General features: G+C 53.4%; 1 protein-coding gene across 1 annotated transcript in view; it reads right to left on the bottom strand.

Moving 5' to 3' along the window:
- The window catches only part of TMEM63A (transmembrane protein 63A), a 29,712-nt gene extending 17,852 nt beyond the window's left edge, over positions 1-11,860 (bottom strand). Inside the window, exons 1-6 of the mRNA XM_079724812.1 lie at positions 11,772-11,860; positions 10,005-10,204; positions 7,036-7,115; positions 5,049-5,112; positions 4,063-4,100; positions 460-602 (exon numbers count right to left, since the gene is read on the bottom strand). Coding sequence (XP_079580938.1) covers positions 460-602; positions 4,063-4,100; positions 5,049-5,112; positions 7,036-7,115; positions 10,005-10,190 — 511 coding nt within the window. The 5' untranslated portion in view covers positions 10,191-10,204; positions 11,772-11,860. The remainder of the gene's footprint in view (positions 1-459; positions 603-4,062; positions 4,101-5,048; positions 5,113-7,035; positions 7,116-10,004; positions 10,205-11,771) is intronic.
- Positions 11,861-18,163: the final 6,303 nt, after the last annotated feature.

The raw sequence follows: 18,163 nt of genomic DNA, 5'->3' as shown, positions 1-18,163 counted from the left end.
CACCCTAAGCTGTTCCCAAAACCAAGGCTGGGAATCACTGGGCGTAAGAAGTGGATTCGTGATGGTGACGCTGGATTCCTGTGGGTGCTTGGAAATAGAATGCCACACTCTGATTTTCACTTTGAGCATCACAAACATCTTCTGGATCCACTACTTGTGGCCTCCTGATTTGGGTGGGGGCAGGAAGCTATAAAACACACTCTGAAAGCCCCTGATCTTATCAGTCTTGGGGTCTTCCCTCCTACTTAGATATTAGGGGCCCCAGCTCTTGGCCCAGGTTTGGGGTGGATTCTTCTCCAGATCTTTAAGCAAATGGAAAAGTTCAGAAAGTCACCCTGAGACCTTCTCACATCTGAATTTGAGCATGAATCCTGGGGTTCTGATCCACCACCACGAGGCCCTTTCCCCAGGGCTGCTGCTCTGCCTGGGCCCAGCTCAGGCAAGATGAGGACTCCTTACCCAGCAAGCTCCCCGAGAGGTTGACGGGCAGGATGACACACAGAGACAAGAAGCTGACCACCACCAGCAGGAAGATGATGTGTCTCTGGAACGACAGGTAGTGGATGGCGTCCTCCCCACACCACTCCAGGATCTGGTCATCTCTGGCCAAGACACACATGGAATCCTAATGAGCAGTGGTAACAGGCTGGGCCCTTTGGGCCTTGCACGGATGATCTCATTTAACCCTCATGACCGTCCGAGAGGTAGGTCCCAATTTGATCTCCATTTTTTTAAATATGAGGAAACGGGTACAGAAAAAGCACGTTAACTTTTACAATCATCCAGCCTGTAACAGCAGAGCTATGACGTGAACTCCAGAGCCTGCCTCTCAGGCCTCGCCCCACACTCCTGGACGAAGGAACCTGCCACTGCTCCACGTTAGGTCTCCAGAAACATTCATGCCCACGTTTGTGTGTGTGTAAATACAATTATCCCTCAGCCCTTTCCTGCACCTATGGACAAGCAAAGCCACTGACAAGAGCGCTGCTGAGAATCTCCTGAGCGAAGCTGTGTGTGTCCAGGCTCGTGGCTCCCACCCTTTCTCCCATCTCCTCCTCAGGGAAACTGGGAGACAGCAGTGGAGCCACTGCTGTATTTTATTTATCTTTTAATATTTATTTATTTATTTGGCTGTGCTGGTCTTAGTTGAGGCGTGTGGGATCTTCGTTACCACGTGCGGATCTTCATTGTGGCATGCGGGATCTTTAGTTGCCGCGTGTGGGATCTTTAGTTGTGGCACGCGGGATCTAGTTCCCTGACCAGGGATTGAACCCGGGCCCCCTGTATTGGGAGCGAAGAGTTTTAACCACTGGGTCACCAGGGAAGTCCCTGGAGCTACTGCTTTAAACATTCTAAGGCTCAGTCCATCCTGCTGGCCCTGCCTCTTCCCTGTGTCCCTGCTGTGGCCCCAGAGCTGGGGGGCGACCTGCTCCACCCTTTCCCACCCTCAGTGCTATATTTGGAGGCTCCAGGTCATTTGGGGACCCAGAAAATTCTGGGTTCTGACAGCCAGACTTCCATGCTACAGAGGGAGAAGGGGAGGGGGTGTCTCCTGCTTTCCCACTCTCCTGACAGGGAGCTACCCTGAGGATCCTGCTTCCAGAAGGCAGGGGAAGCCCTGCACTGGGAAGAAAGAGCTCAGGGAAGCAAGGGCCACAGCATAAAAAGGCAGGTGTGAAAGGCGTGGCACGAGGGCTCTGCAGCCAGCCAGACAGACCACAGTGGACTCCAGCTCAGCTGCCTCCAGAGAGGGTCACAGCACCCACCTGAGGCTGGGACCTAAAGCAGGGAGGCTACTACCCGCTAGCTAGCTGGTCACTCAGCAGGTGCATAGGAGGCAGTGAGAATCCAGGCCCAACGCCGTGCCTGGTGCCGGGTGGACGCTCGCAGTACGCTTGCTAATGTTACTCCTTTTTACTGCTTACCTGGAGGACAAAGCTCTGCCACTAACTACACTGTTTTCACTTCTAAATAAACTACCAAAATGCACAATACGTGCTTACTAAACAAACACTGGTGAAGATTAAAACCCATAAGTGGGACTTCCCTGGTGGGCCAGTGGGTAAGACCCCACGTTCCCAATGCGGGGGGCCCGGGTTCGATCTCTGGCTGGGGAACTAGATCCCAGGTGCACGCTGCAACTAAAAAGATGCCGCATGCCGCAACTAAGACCCGGTGCCGCCGAAATAAATAAATAAATAAATAAATAATATTTAAAAAAAATAAAACCAATAAGTGAGCAATTTTCATCAACAATTTTTTCTTAAGATACACCTCTAATTTCCCTATCTTGCTGGGAAAGGCAATTTGGAAGGAAACTGAGAGGCCTCTTTAAATGTCAGTTGTAACGCCGGGCGTGAGCAGCTGTTAAAATTTAATTGCAGCCTTAAAAAAAAGTCAAAGGGTAGTCTTTTCTGTGGCAGGAACAGAAGAGAAAAAACAGTGGGAGTTGAAATGGAAAAATGTGTCTGATACAGCATTAAAATGACAAAGCAGAATACGCAGCTGTATGGGTATGGCCTCACTCAATGAGAAGGGAGGTCCACGCAGAGAGGGCTGGAAGGGGACATGGAGTGACAGAAACAGTGGGTATGGTCGGCAGTGCAAACCGTCAGCAGCCTTTGCTAGTTAACGTGAAGATGACGAGTCAAAGTTTCTGGCTTTGCCCCACCCGATCAGGCAGACAGTGGGGGGCACAGTCCAGGGTAGGGGAATGGCCTGAGTCCCAACCAGCGGTGCCATGGGGAGTGTCTGAGCAGAGGGAAACATGCCGAGGGCATCTTTCAGAGGTAGGGGTAGGGCTGACTTAAAATTTCTTCCTATGAATTCTGTTCTGTATGTGATGGATTTTTTTTTTTTTTTTTTTGCGGTACGCGGGCCTCTCACTGTTGTGGCCTCTCCCGTTGTGGAGCACAGGCTCCGGACACGCAGGCTCAGCGGCCATGGCTCACGGGCCCAGCCGCTCCGCGGCATGTGGAATCTTCCTGGACCAGGGCACGAACCCGTGTCCCCTGCATTGGCAGGCGGACTCTCAACCACTGTGCCACCAGGGAAGCCCCGTGATGGATTTTTGCACAGAATACGCATGACTTCCAACACCCGGAGGAAACGCTGACATGACTTTGGAGTGGGCAGGGAAGGGCGAGGCTGGCAAACCTACCTCTCCCACCTCTGTCCCCTTGTCCCTCCCAGAAACCTCCCCTCTTACTCCAGACCAGAGTTCACTGTTTTCTTCTGTACAAACTGCCTCCTGCCAGTTCCCCTGGGAACAACTCTCACCAGCCTGGACTGTTTACAACACGCTCACACGTGTGAATGCATTTGAACTAGACAGAGCAGGTGTTATGCTCAGCTTGCTTTTATAGTTGGGGAAACTGAAGCCCAGAGAGAGGGACTTACCCAATGTCCTAGAACTATCACATTTCATCACTTCTAAGATGCCATTTCCACATTTCAACACCTCTGAAATGGGGAGCACCCTGGGATCATAGCCAATCACAGCATAATAGGAAGCATTTTCTCATTCTTGGTGCTGTGCGTCTTACAACGGTGGTTTCTCAGATAGGATGCAATACGGCCGCAGGCAGCAGAGCTGAGACTCGCAGCCTGGCTCTGCCACCACATGCAAGGGGACTAACTGGCTTATAGTCACCAAGCATCTCTTTGAGGATTTCTCTCCAAAGGGCCCAGGTTTTAAGAAAAAAAAAGAAAACTTTTAACCAAATGAGCTGAATATATTAAGCAATCATTATTTCTCCACTTTTCACTAATTCAAAGACATGACACTACCTAGAAGAGCTTCCTTTCAAATATATCTGTGTTAAATAGTATGTAGATATAATTCCTGCCTAAAGCAAAAAATTAGCTTTAATTAGCTTGCACAGGGGCTCCCTAGGCCACCTTTATTCTCAGCCCCCAAGTATAGCTTTGGGTCTGAACTGAAAAGTATCTGAGAGACTCCAGCTCAGGATCAGGCACCTTGGCTCTCTCCTGCTGACTGGCTGAACAACCAAACAAACCCACCCAGACAAAGACACCTCCAGCCACCCGCGCTGTACTCACTGCAGGCGGAAGATTGCAGTCAGCCACGGGCAGCATCCCTGGAAACGGAGAACAGGGATTAGCTTCCAAGAATCTCTGTTTTTCGGAGGCAGATATAATCATCTTTGACTTTAAACAACCATCTAACCTCCCATTTTATAAAAAGCAGTGCTTTTGTCCCCAATTCAGCAAGCAACCCATTTGTCCAAATGCGACGGAGTTGGTGTGTTCCCAGTCCTCTGTAACATGCATCCTGTGCCTGGAGATCTTGTGAACGCCTCTCAAGTTTTGACAATTTGTGGAATTATACAGGCTCCTGGGTCAAATGGTGCAACTTGAATGGAGAGCAGATGAAAGTTCAAGGCCACTCTGGAGAAGCTGATGGGGGCTTCTGTTTGTTTCAAGATGACTGAATGAGATGCAAGACAAAAGCAAGGAACCAAGCCCACTCCACTGGACAGTTCTCTGGGGCGGGGTTTAGAGAGGGAAAGGGTTTCATGGGTTTTAGTGTCCATCGTATCTCTTAAACTTGATACCCTGTAAAGCTGCACTATAACCCAGCTGGGAAAGACAAATATTTGCTCGTCATTCATTTGACAGTTACTTAGCACTTACTGGGTGTCAGGAGGTGGGGAACAGGGCTGGATAAGATTTGCTTCCTGCCCACAGCTGGCTCATAAGCTAGCGAGCAAGTCAATAATTAACTGTCACACAAAGCCGTTAAGTATGATAACACAGACAAGAGCTGTAGCCAGGTGCCTGAGAATTAATCAAGTCTCACGATCCTGGATCACCCAGCTGCCATCTTTGCTGTGGTATTTCCCAAGTTCAGGTGTCTTTGTCAAAGCAGAGAAGAGCTCTCACCAGCATGTGCCACTCAAGGTCAAGGGTATTGAGTTAGCAGCTCAGCAGGAGTACAACTGCCCTCTCCCTGCCAATACTTTACTGCCCATCCTTGCAAGCCCCCATCCCGCAGCCACAACCACACCGGCCCCTTAAATACCAACCAGCTCGTTTTCAAAGTCCTGCTGCCCTGAGGAGGAAGATGACAGTCTCTGGAATCTGGACTCACTAGAAACACAAAAGGGAAAAATGGCAGATAATCCTTTTAAAAGGTCTAAAAACTTATGTCTAGTATCTCGCTGCCTCTTAGAGCTCAGGACCAAAGCTACTAGTGCTCAGTGGCTGGGACAAAATATAACTCACCCTGTGAAAAATATAGGCAAGGGCATCGACCATTCCAAGGTTTGGTGAGACGTCAAACTCTATGTTACGTGGGATGAATAACAGGGGGTCAGGGCATCAGTGGGCCATCCTGTGCTCCACACCCTTGAACCTCAGCCCTGTGACGGGTCTACGTAAAGTGACTTCAAAGTGTTGCCTGTTTACAATATATTTCTCAATATAGCAAATAAAACTTGGAATGAATACTGTATTTTATCAAATCGAAGATACCACTGGTTGTAAAGGGCACAAGTATTTTTTGAACCACTAAGAAGTAAAGGATGCTGTCAATTAACTATGATCACCATTGATAATAAGTTGCACCCAATTTCATAGATGAGAAAATGCCAAAAATGCGCATCTTAGACTTGATGAGCTGGGGCATTTTACATTGCTAATTTGGGCAGATCCTTTCTTCTGAGTAACCCATAAAAACACCCCGTGCGCTGTGAATCTGAGGTGTTTGCAATGTGCTAAGTTTTGCTTTTCTCTCTGTTTTCCTACTCCTGGCTTCACCATCCCACTTCTAGCGGCGTAAGGCCTGGTGAAGCTCAACTTTCAAAGCCTTTCCGGAGAACCGCCTCATTTGACCTTCATGGTAACCCTATGGGCAAGAAAAGGCAAGAGGGAACAACCCAACAAGCTCAGGGTCCTGACCAAGATGACACAGCCACGAAGTGTGGAGGCTCCTGATTTCCAGGTGCTCTAGTCTGTTGTGGTACTCAGCCCTCCTAGGAGTGAATGTGCCAAAAATGCACCAGGTGTTTCAAAAGTTTCCCCCCAAACAGTCCAAGGCTGGCACACAGCTGAAGCAGAGGCCCCAGCACCTCACCCCAAGGTTAATACCCTTGGGATTCCGCAAACACCAGGGTGGAGACTGTGGGGAAAGAAGGTGCATTTACAGACACCGCCATCGCCCTCCTGCACAGACCGCATTTCAACACGGGAGCCCCCTGTGAAGCAAGAGTGGGGGTCTGCCTGCGGAACCCCCGGGGAGGCTTGGGCGGGGCAGCCCGGGCCAGTCTCTGTTTCCCCAGTCGCTTCCTATTGCTGCATCTGACACAAGATCCTGGGGTGAGGGACAGCTAGCTGGAGCTGGAAATTCCAGTTGTGCAGACCTGGAACTCATTCTCCCCCTTCAGGTGACATGCGTAGAGAGCCCAGGGTAGAGGACGTGAGTCCTGGCCACGGCAGTCTGTGCTCTGTGACAGAGCGTCCGAAGCTGGCGGATTAGGGCCGCTGGCTGACCCTGACCCGGAGGACTGGAGCAGCTCACCTACGGCCCTTCTCAATCCAGCTCGCCTCATCCCCAGCCCCGAACTAATTAGTCTCAAAGAAGATACACTTGAAAATGTCCAAGGCGAGAAAGAAAGCTGGCATCCTCCTCGGCTGATGATGAAAGCCTTAAGTATCTAAGGCAACTAGATTTCTTCCGTAGCCTGAAGCAGCTGGTTCACAGTCAGCCACCAGCTCCAAGCCCCGGGGGAAAGCTGGGTGTGTGGGCAATGGTTTTCCTACCACCACAAAGAAGGTACCAAGGCTAATCTCACAGGTCTGTGGCGAAGAGTAGAGAGAACAGTTTCTGGTACAGGCCTGGCAGACACACTAATGAACACAATCTAATACGAGCGTCATGTGTGGGCTGTGCCTGGTGGGCTTCCCAAGCCCCCAGCCCCATCCCAGCCTCTGTCTCTGTCTCTGTCTGTCTCTCTCTCTCTCACACACACACACACACACACACAGACACTTGACGTAATGAGTCTTTTTTACCTGTCTGCTTCTGACACCAGGGCAATGCGGCCATAATCCCAGAATTTTCTTCTAATGATGGAAAATACCAATACTAAAAACTAAAAGTAGAAAAGAAATCAAGTCTTGTAAAAGCATATTGGATGGCTTCTAATTAGGGGCAATTGTCTTAGGGGCAAAGCCCACCCCTCCCCAACGCCCCTCCAGACTCAGGAGGGCTAAAAGGGCCAGAGAAGGCACGGAGCTGCCCAAGGCCACACAGCTCAAGGGCTCAATGCTGTGCTCACCCCCTTCACCAGCTCCTGTCCCCTGTGCCCAAGCCACAAAGGCTGTCAACGCTGACCCGGAGCTTGCCCTGGCAGCCCCCTAGTCAAGCACTCAGGTCCTGCTCTGTACTCTCTAGGCAGCCCTGACAGCCACGGCCTTCCTCAGCCCTGGTTTGCCTGCAGGGTCTCCTGAGCAGCAAGGCCCTCACAGCAGCCCTGGGGACCAGCTCCCTCCTTCACTTTACAGAGAGCTGCATTTTTCATTACAGAACAGAGGTAGCAGAGCTCCCGGAAGCTGAGCCAGAAGTGCTCAGATCTTTATCTTGAGTTTGGTTCTCCTGGAGGCAAGTCCTGGGGACGCCTGGTACACAGCATGCAGGGGCAACGCCCACTAAGGGCCTGGTGCTCAGTGTGGCTCGGCCTCCACAAGCAGGGGCCCTCGGCAGGCCTGTGTGCCCAACGGCAACGCGAGGCGCTGGACTCAACTCTAACCCCCTTTCCGCTCTAAAAGTCTGTCGATTCTAGACTGTCTCCTCCCTCCCTCTGTGTCCACCTTCGCAGGTCCTCTGCCTTGCTCCTGCCTGTCTCCCCTCCCTGGACAGGCTCCCTCCCTTCAGGGCTCAGTGTTTTAATCAGTATATCCCTGCCTGCCCTAGTCAGGAACTGTGGTTTTAAATGTGGGTTTTGCGTAAAATAGATGGCTAGTGGGAAGCAGCCGCATAGCACAGGGAGATCAGCTAGGTGGTTTGTGACCACCTGGAGGGGTGGGATAGGGAGGGTGGGAGGGAGATGCAAGAGGGAAGAGATATGGGAACATATGTATATGCATAACTGATTCATTCACTTTGTTATAAAGCAGAAACTAACACACCATTGTAAAGCAATTATACTCCAATAAAGATGTTAAAAAAATTAATGAATGAATTGGCTAAATGGAATTTATAATAAAGAACATTGTATATTTAAAAAAAAAAAGAAAGCAAGAAATCCTTCCTATTTGTCCGTGTTGGACATTCCCTTTATTCACGTCACGATACTCTTTCTGGTATTCCTTCATGCTTAAGCACAAATAAAATTGCTCTGTTTCTCAAGATATAAAAAAAAAAAAAAAAAAAAAAATGTGGGTTTTGGACCCCAGAGGGGCTGAGTTCCAGCAGCATTTTCTCAAGGTGAATCTGGAAGTTGGTGATATATTTTCAAAGGCAGGTGAGTCCTGCTGTCGGATAAACATGAAGGCGGCTCGGCAAGTGCCTGCCCTCTGCCCTGGCTGCTGCTCCCTTGGCTCGAGTGGTGTGGACATTTCCCACGCATCTCTCTCCTCCAGGCCCCTCGGGCTCTTCGGTGGGTCCCTTCCTCCACCCCACCCCCAATCCCCGTAACTTCCTGCAATACAAATCCACCCCCACCAGCACACTCCACTGGAGAGCTACTCTCTCTTCTCAGCTAAGACATACCCAGCCCAGCCTGCCTCTCCGGACTTCTCTCCTTGGCCCAGACCCTCCCCTCCCTGGAGACGCTGGATCACAGCTCTAGGGCCACCCTCCTCCATGAATCCCACCAACCCTCAAATCCATCACCAAGCTCCTGCCTACTCCCTCCTCCCAACCAAGGCTGGTAGATACGACTGTTCCCAACCTACAAATGGGTTCTGGCTCCAAGACGTGGGTTATTCGGCACTTAAAGAGCCCTTTTTCATAAAAGCAACATGAGTGGCACACGGGTTCCCACATCTGCCCCTAGAGGACCAACAAATGTAGCAAAAGTCTAAGGCAACAATTTAGACTTTAATCCTAGGGAGGAAAACGCAAAGAGGAGTTAGGACTCCCTTTCCCTCTTCCTATATTTTTCCCCCCAAGCAAACTTGGGTTGGATACCCGCCTCCTTCAGGGACGGGGGCCCTCGGGCTACCCTAACCCCCTCCCCCAGGGCCCCCACCTAACCTCTGGCCCAAAGCAGTCCAAGGGGTCTACTCCCTCCGCCCCCTCTTACCCTGTTTAACCAGATGGTCTCCACTACATGGGAGGAGAAGGTGACAAGAGGGACCAACCATCCCATGGGCACTTGTCAAAAGAAGGTGCCCCTGAGCCCCAGTAAATCTCACCTAGCATGTCTGAGCCAGTCTAGGGGAGAATACGGCATATTTCAAATTGGGCTGGGGGGGCGGTCTATGGGAACAAGGAGGTCTGAACTAAAGAAAGGCCACCTGTGAGGGTCGGCACTGATAAGGTATACTCGCCTTTCCCCAGTTTTCTCCTTTTCTCGGCTGATCCTCTAAAGGTCCAGGGACCCCAGTGGGGAACCGGGGGATGACATTTATAAATTGGGAATTGCAGCTGCTCTAATGCTCATTCACATCTCTCATCCCTGTGGACTGACCCTTCCCAAGGGTCTTAGACACATGACGGGCTGATAACTCAGTAACAATGGTAATAATCAAAAGAATCGTAATGTGTATTCTTTACATACATTGCCTTATTTAATCTTGTCCCAGAATCTACGAAGTAAAAATTATTACCTCCATTTACAGAGCAAACACCTGAGGCCTAAACAAGCTATGTAACACGCCCAAGGTTACAGAGCTGCGAAGTCACGGAGCTAGGGCTTCAACCCAGGGATGTCTGCTGGCTCCTCACCTGAGTTTCCCAGAAAGCCCTGGGGTGGCGGGGAGTTGGGGGGTGGAGGTTAAACAAACAAATAACTGACACGATCCCCAAGGAGTCTCACCAGGAAGCAGGTGACGTCTATGAACAGGACAGTGGGGATGCCACCGAAGGTGACCCCCTGGAGCACGGTGCTGTTTTTGGCCGAGTTGTAGCAGTAGGAGTCATTGGGCTGGTCCCCGATGCCCAGCCGCTGGCGGATGGCCACCGCCCTGGATTGCCACAGCTCCAGGAATGGGGAGTCAGTCATCGTGCTGGTCCTCCCTGGAGAACGGGACCCGGCGGAGGGTCAGGGCTCCAACTCTCCCGTGGTTTCCCCAGCCAGCGCTGGCAGAGCCAAGGGCGGGTGTCTCCTCCAGGGGCTGGTGGGGCACAGGGATCGGGGAGAGGCAGACACTGGTCCCGAGTGCCCGGCAGAGTCTACAGAGAATAGCTCCATTGTGGGAACAGCCAGGAGGGTGAGATGGACCGGGCGGATGGCTCACCCAGGACACAGCTGGCCGCCTCCCCCAGCGGGGGGTGAACAGGAGGACAGGGAAGGACAGGAGCTGCTGTGGTGCCTGCCTAAGGGGTGCCAAGTTCCTCCAGCCTCAGGGACGACTGTTGGGAAGTCATTCCTGCAGGGGGACCCCGGGAGGTCCGGAGGGCAGGCAGGGGAGACCAGGCAGGGCACAGGAATCAACAGAGGAGGAGGAAGAGAGTCCAAGTGCAACAACCCTTGATCATCTGAGCCACAGACAAGAGTTCACGGGATGTCGGGCCGGGGCCTCAGAGACAGGCCCACTCCATACACTTGGAAACCGAGGCTCAGAGGCTTGAGATTTCCATTAAGATTAAGGAGCTGCTCGGGGCAGAACTGGGTCTCAGACCCAGCCTCCCGGGTCCCAGACGCCAGCTCTCTTTCTACTACGCCACACTCCCTCTGCAGCCGGCTACACACATGGGTTAGTTTAGTGAGAGATTAAAAGCCAGGAAAGGGGCAGCGGAGAGGAGACAGAGAAGGCAAAAGGGGGTGGTCTAGGGTGAAGAGGATGGGGTCCCAGGCCTCCTCAGGGACCCCTGAGTCACCCACCGTGCATCGCTGGAGCACTCCCCAGGCTCTGCCCTCTCATTCCTACACCCCTAGCCTTACTGGAAGGTCCGGCATTTCCAAAGCAAATATCCCTCCAGGCTGGTTGTTGACTTTTCCTTTGAGGCACCTGGTAACCCAGGTGAAACTAATGGAAATCTCCAAACACCAAAGGCCCCAGAGTTAGTGGCCAAGTTCTGGCCTGCTTTTCACACTGTCTGTGGCTGAAGAGCCTGGAGAAATGCTCAGCAACACCTTCCTCTCAAGGTCCCACCTCCTTAAATCTGGTTAACCTAGATTCCCAGGGGACTGCGGCTAAGTCTGGTCTTTCTACCTGTTAGAGGGACAAAAATCTTGGGGACAAGAAGAGGAGGTACAGAGAACAGACAGATATTTGGACTACCTGGTAATACTGGCAGGGTGTGTGTTGGGGGAAGGTGATTCCCAATTCTGGCCCCTGGGACGACTGGGTTGGGGACAGTCTCACACACACACACGACAGGAAGTGCAGGGTGGGTGGGGGGAGGTGGCAGGTCAAGGGCATGGGAAGACTCCCCAGAAGGCCAAGCCACTCTCTCAGCCCTGTAAGAGACTGGGCAATGGCTGGAGGGTGTGATGGCAGAGCCACAAAAGCTGCCTCTGGCAGACAGATGGCCTTAGCTTCCCTCCTTTAAACCCCACCCCCTGGCACCGCCCCAGCGGAACGCCCAGCCTGACACTGATGGGCAAAGGCCTGCCCCCCCTTCCTGTCCCCGCACTTACCAGATGCCAGGGGAAGGAAGTGTGGATGAATGCCTTGGAGAGCACCTCAGTTGATGCAGGCTCTAGCAAAGGCAGTGGCAGCCCTGGCCACCTCCCCAGCTGCCTCGGGTCCGCCACTCATTTCCTGCAGGGCTTTCCTGACTGGGGTCATGGGGCACCAGCCTTTAGAGACTTCCCTGAAGAAACACAGACAGTCAGAGTCACATGGGAGCTGCCCTGTTCCAGTTCAGGGCTTCTGGCCTGAAACCCTGCAGCCCACTTCCCCTGCACTCACACGTGCCCCAACGTGTCGGAACTCAAACGCTCGTACGTACCCTGTGGTTCTTCCCAAGGCGCTCCCTCCTGCCCTGGCTCTCTCCCCAGACTCCTAGCACTACGGAGGGTCCACACTCCTCTGTGCTGCCTTGCTCCTCTCTCCTCTCTCTTTCCCAGCATCACCTGAGGGTCCAGCCTCCCCCGTCTTGTCCAACGGCTCAAGGCCCTACTGAAGCCAGGGCAGTGGACCTCCCCCCAACAGAAGCACTGGCAGCTGTAGGCTCCAAGAAGACTGAGTCCAGGACCTCATACGGGCCCCAAGAGGCTTCCCCAGGGCCCCCAAAGTCTAGAATCAGGAAAAAGGAATGCAGCAGAACAAACAAGGAAGGCTTGAAAAGTGAAGTGGAAAAAAAAAAAAAAATCCCCATAACATGGTCACAGAGGGAGCATTGTCCCTGGAAAGGGGCAGCTACTGCAGTGGTGCTGGGGCGGGATGAGCCTCACCAATGCTGCTTTGTGCTGAGCTTTGGGGGCGCAGAGGCCCGGTGGGAAGCAGGTACCTACGCTCCTCTTCCCCCTTCAGCCCCAGTCACGCCCCTAAATCAAACAGGCTCCCCTGGGTTGTTTTACAAGGTTTGATAAGAAGGACTCAGCCTGGGATGGAACCTCAGGGCTCCCCAGGGTTGTTTTACAAGGTTTGATAAGAAGGACTCAGCCTGGGATGGAACCTCAGGGCTCCCCAGAGGTGGCCTGTCTTGCCTGCCCCCTCCAGGTGAGGGCACAGCTTTGGGGGCCCGCATTCTCTCTCACAACTTTCTGCTTAGTTGTAGTCTGTTACACATAGAAAGTCCAGATCCTGCTGAACCATCACGGTCCCTCCAGGGCCAGCCCCCTGCATCCTCCCAAACGGGCACGCTCTGAGAGGGCAGCTGGAAACACACGCACCACAGGGTGGCCCCGCCAGGCTCAGAAGGAACGGGACCGGGAGAGAAGGGAACTGAGCTGGTGGTGACCGGGAGAGAGCTAGCTCAGTGGGCAAAAGACTGGTAGTGCTGGGCAGGGGCCAAACCAGCAAGTAGGCCCTGTGGCCAAAGGCGCCCTGCCTGGCAATGTTCACTCATCCCATATTTGTCAGATATGCATGTGTGAATGCTTAGTCTTATCCATGCCTTCCAGAGAGCTCTCTGCTCATCACCTCATTCAGGAAAGGCAAGATATACTGCTGAGGCCCAGGCGCCAGGTGAGCAGCAGGTGACTCAGGCCCCAACGCCAAGTTCAGCCCACATACACCCTACAGTCTGGTTGTGGCCAGTGAGACAGAGAGCTCAATGCCATGGCTGGTCCGAAAATTGCCAGAGAAGTCAGCCACCAATGCTAACCCCCTGCCCACCTGAGCTGGTAGCCGCTGGCCCCTGTAGCACACCGGAAGATCTCTATGCCTCCCCTGCCAGGAGTGGAAACAGAACGCTGCAGGAAGTGTGTGAGCATCGTCAGCTCTTGCAAATTCAGGGTATTTTTATCATCACCAAATTTTCCGACTTTGTTAGGATGACAAGCAGCTCCAGGCCTTCTGCCACAGGAGGTGACTCTGATGTTCTAGATGGCAGGTTGCAAACTTCTCCTTAAAGCCCCACCAAACAGGGCCCAGGAACCTGGACAACCATTTACCTCCACAGACACAAGCCCTGGAGCGCCAAGGACACAGCACAGAGTCTGGCTGCAGTGGGAGGCGGGGCTGCCGGCAGTCACCTGAGCAGGCTCTGGAGTTAGGGTCTCAGCACCACATGCCTTTAGACAAGTGGCTTAACCACTCTGTGCTTTGGCTTCCTTCTCCATGAAATGGGCACAAGGACGTCTCTCCTGCAGGGCTGGTGAGAGGCAATGCCCATAAAGCACTGAGCCCTCGTGGGCACTCAAAATCTGCTCTTATTTTGTCACCTCTCCAGACAGTGGGAAAGACAATATTAGGAACAGCAGGACCCCATCTGATATTTTTCCTGTTACAGCCCAGTGAACAGCCAAGGGAGACCTTTGCCCCCAAACTAAACAAACAAGAGGTGTATGAAGGCAAAAGGAGGCCTCTGCCTCTGTACACATCCACCTCAATGCAGAAGCAGACTCAGGACTACCTGACAGGTGTCAGAGGAGGGGAGAAGGTAGAAAGACAGTGGGTACACAGAAGGCAGAAGGGAAATATGGGTCGTTTCTCCAATAAGCGATGACCTGGAGTCTTTCCTTCTCCCCAACGACCGTCCACAGCCCTGCAGGAGCCAGGGCCTGAGAAAGACCCCAGGATGCCACCTTGTACGCACTGGGCCTGGACTGGTGAGCACAATCCACTGGCTTAACCTCAAACCCTGCACACTGTGGGGCTGGGACACAGCCACACAACTTCAGCGTGGAAGGAAGCTGGCAGGCCATTCTGTGTACAGCTGTGGCCTGCTGCTCTTCAGGACACCGCCTGAGCTGAAAGACAGAGGCCACGCCAGAGTCTCAGGTGGCCGGGCTTATCAGGTACGAGCACCTCTGCGTTTTGGGTTTCCTGGCAGAGCTCTCCTCACCCTCCCCACCCTCCCCAAACCCCCAGCTTCCCTCCTCAGGACTCCACCAGGGCTGCAGGGAGCGGTCACGGGGGAGCAGCCCCAAGGTGCTTTCTACCTTCCCAGCAGCAGGTGACTCAGATGCCTGGCCCCTTCCCAGGCCCACCTCGCAGAGTCGGAGAAGGAAAGGCCCCCAGGCTGCGCTCCGGATTAGGCTGGGAGGTCGACTCCAGCTGACAAATCCCCAAAGAGAGGGGTGGGAAGAGAAAGGGATCAGCCATGAAGGCGAAAAGCTGGAGCCTTGGAAGGGGAAGTCCCGAAAAGCCGTTAGGAAAGCTGGAGAGGCGCGGCGCTGGAAGAGGGGCGCGGGGTCTGCGCGGCCCAGGGACGGACCTTCTCCTCCCACCCACCCGGTCACCCCTGCTCTGGAGTCGGGGCTGCGGAGGCCGGAGGGCCGCACCCCGGAACCGGACACTAGACATGGCACCCTGACGTAGACCCCAGGTCCTGCACGTCCCGGGGAAGGCGGAGGGCGACATTCCCCCCTCCCAACGCTTCTTCCCTTTTACCTGCGGCGGCGGCGCTGCGGCCCGGCGCGGCCCGGGGAGGTTGTCTAGCTCCACCTGGCCGGGCGGGGCGGTGTCCCGACTACTTAAAAGTTACAAAGTGAAACTCCGGCGCTCGTGCACATGCGCAGACCCGCATCCACAGCTTGCTCAATTTGCAGCTTCGGCGGGGCAGGCGTCCGCGCTGCTGCCGGCTCCCGCGCCCCGGACCGTGCGCCCCTCGGCGATCCTCTGCCCTGGCCTGGCCCCGGGGCGGCTGCTCAGCCCGCGCAGCTCCTCCTAACGTTCTGCAGGCCCCGGTCGGGCCGGCTCGTGTCCTGGGACCGAGGAGGGCGCCGCCACGGCTAATTCCTCTCCCCAGCCCCCGGCGCGTCCCCTTTCCCCCGGCACCTCGGGGAGCCCCGGGCCTAGCACAGGGTGGTCGCGTCCGGGGGATGCGCGGGGAGAGCATCGGCAAACGTTCTTGATTGTCCTGTATTGCACTGAATTTCCGCGACCGGCTCTTAGGCCCGCCCGGGGGAGTGGGATGATGGGAAGCTCGGCTGGGCTCAGCCCACACCTCGGCTCCACGCAGTCCGCGGTCACCCGGCTCCCAGTGTGAAAGGCCGCGGCTCCCCCACCGCTCTGGGCAGCCGGACAGGGAACGCCCTGTGGAGGGTGGGTGGGTGCGTCCTACGTTTGGCCCCAAACGGAGGTCGCAGTATTTTCATCGGTCCCCTAGAGCCAAAGCGGGTACTGCCAGGACCAGGCCGCCGGGGGCACCCATCTAGCCCAGCTCACTAAGCGTGCCTTGTTTCCCCGGGCTGGGTCCCAGGGTGTTTCCTATGAGCCAGCGGCCTCCGCAACTGGATTGTAAGCTCCCCGGGGGCGCCGGGGTGTGCGCTGGGCCACACGCAGGACGGGGTTCAGTGAGGACTGCGCCGCCTGTGAAACCGAAGACCACCGCCTGCCTGCGGCACCAAACTGCGCTCTTCCGCAGGCCTCGGTTTCCGCGTCTGCAACACAAGGGGGTGGGACCGGAAGCTTCCCCTCAGGTCCCTTCCGGCACTAAAATTAGTAAATCCTGAACAGGCCTTCTACTCCGCACGCGTACGGCTTTGCAGGGCCTCTGACCTGTCTTCCGTTTCTGGGCTTTCCTCTTTCCTGGAAATGGTCCAAGTGTTCTCCTTCCCTCCCTATCCACGCCTCCACACCAGCCTGGGGCTCTCTGGAGTGGGGTGGGGTAGGGGATGTCTCCTGCTTCTCTAACAGCTCCTTTTGTCCCATCTGGCTTCCTCCCTCTCCTCCACCCCCAGCCGCTAGTTATTTCCCAGAGTTTGCCCTTGGCCCCTGCGCTCAGCCCAGCCCTTGTCCTTCTGCGCAGGTGCCTGACCATCTTTCCTGCTCTTACCTCCCGTTGCCAAGGGCCCACGCCTGACCTCCAGCAGGTTCCTGGGTGTGGCCGCCGGACTTGCCCCTGGCTTTTCAGGCTGCCTCTGTCCACTCTCTGACCTCCCATACGCCCCACCTACGTGCCCCTATTCCGTCCCTGCCTCAGTTAATGGAGCCACCCCCTGCCTGGTCTGTGCCCTGGGGCCCAGGGAAGTGCAAAGTTCTAACCCCTACCCTGGTGGAGCCACTGACAAAGAGAAAAGTTAGGATCCTTGATTTCAGAGAGGGAAGGGATTTCTAAATTTGACTTTCAGTTGGTTATTTCAAAATCAAGAGAAGGCCAAGATAGATCAAAATGTGAGTTGAGATAACTATAGCCCCCATTACGTGTCAGGCAGTACGTAGAGTGCTTATAAAAACACTATTTCCGGGACTTCCCTGGCAGCACAGTGGTTGACTCTATGCTCCCAATGTAGGAGGCCCAGGTTCGATCCCTGATCAGGGAACTAGATCCCACAAGCATGCCACAACTGAGGAGCCCACCTGCTGCAAATAAGACCTGGCACAACCAAATAAATAAATATTAAAAAAACAAACAAAAAACCCCCCACTATTTCCTTAAATCTCCAGTAAAAGTACAGAAGTCAGGGATTGTTCCTATCTGATAGACAAGAAAATGAAAATTTAGAGGATATAGAATTTATAGCTAATAAGAGCTGTGCAGCCTGGCTGGCAAGGAATCCAAGACATCCACGCCCCAGGCCCAGATCCTACATCAAACTCAGTTTAAAAGCCAGTGTAATCTTGGCATTTGAAAGTCTTATATTCACCATTTTATCATTTGCTCCCTTTATCTGCCCCCAAATCTAAAGAAGTGACCCACATTCTTGTAATATTGATGATGATTTTGATCACAGATTTTTAAAAATTTTGTATCAAGTAGAATTGAAATAAAGCCCACTCCCTGTGCCCAGAAAAGTTAAAATGTCAACAACAATGACCAAAGTAAATTCTGCCTTAATCCTAAGAGGACAGGCACCTGAGAATCAATGCCTTTTGATCCTAGCACCCTGTATCACTTAACTGAGACTTTGAACAAGTCTTTTTAAGCTTTTCCCTTAGTTTTCTAATCTGGTTGACCCAATCCCTATAGAACTTTCTGTTCCCTCACAATTTGAAGGATTTTGATTAAAACATAGCAATACCAAATAAAATCTGTTTTATTTGTTTCTTACAGAATACCCTTATTATCTGAGTTGGGAATGCACAACCCATACTTGACCCTTGGTTTTAAGCCCAGAGTGGCAGCTGCATCTCCCACCCATACCACAGAGCTCAGCCCAGATCCAGTGACAGGACAAGGAAACAATGACAAATTGTGGTTTCTCCTCTTAGGTTACAAAATCTACACAGATAAGTGCTTAGGATACAGTGCAGTGAATAATGTCAAGAAAACGTAGACTGGGCAGGGGTTACCCAGTGGCCAGGGAGTCTTGTTCCTGGGAAACAAAAATCAGAAGGTGAGCTGACTGGTCAGAAGAACTCAGGAGAGAGCACAGAGCGTGTGCCATCCACGGTTCAGTAATCCCCATCCCTCCTTGTGCCCTGGAACACCGTGACACACACACAAGCCAAGTCCCTCGATGGCTACATCCTGTGC

The sequence above is a fragment of the Hyperoodon ampullatus genome (genome assembly GCF_949752795.1).
Source record: "Hyperoodon ampullatus genome assembly, chromosome: 2".
Lineage (NCBI taxonomy): Eukaryota > Metazoa > Chordata > Mammalia > Artiodactyla > Ziphiidae > Hyperoodon > Hyperoodon ampullatus.
This window is presented reverse-complemented; position numbering and strand designations above follow the sequence as displayed.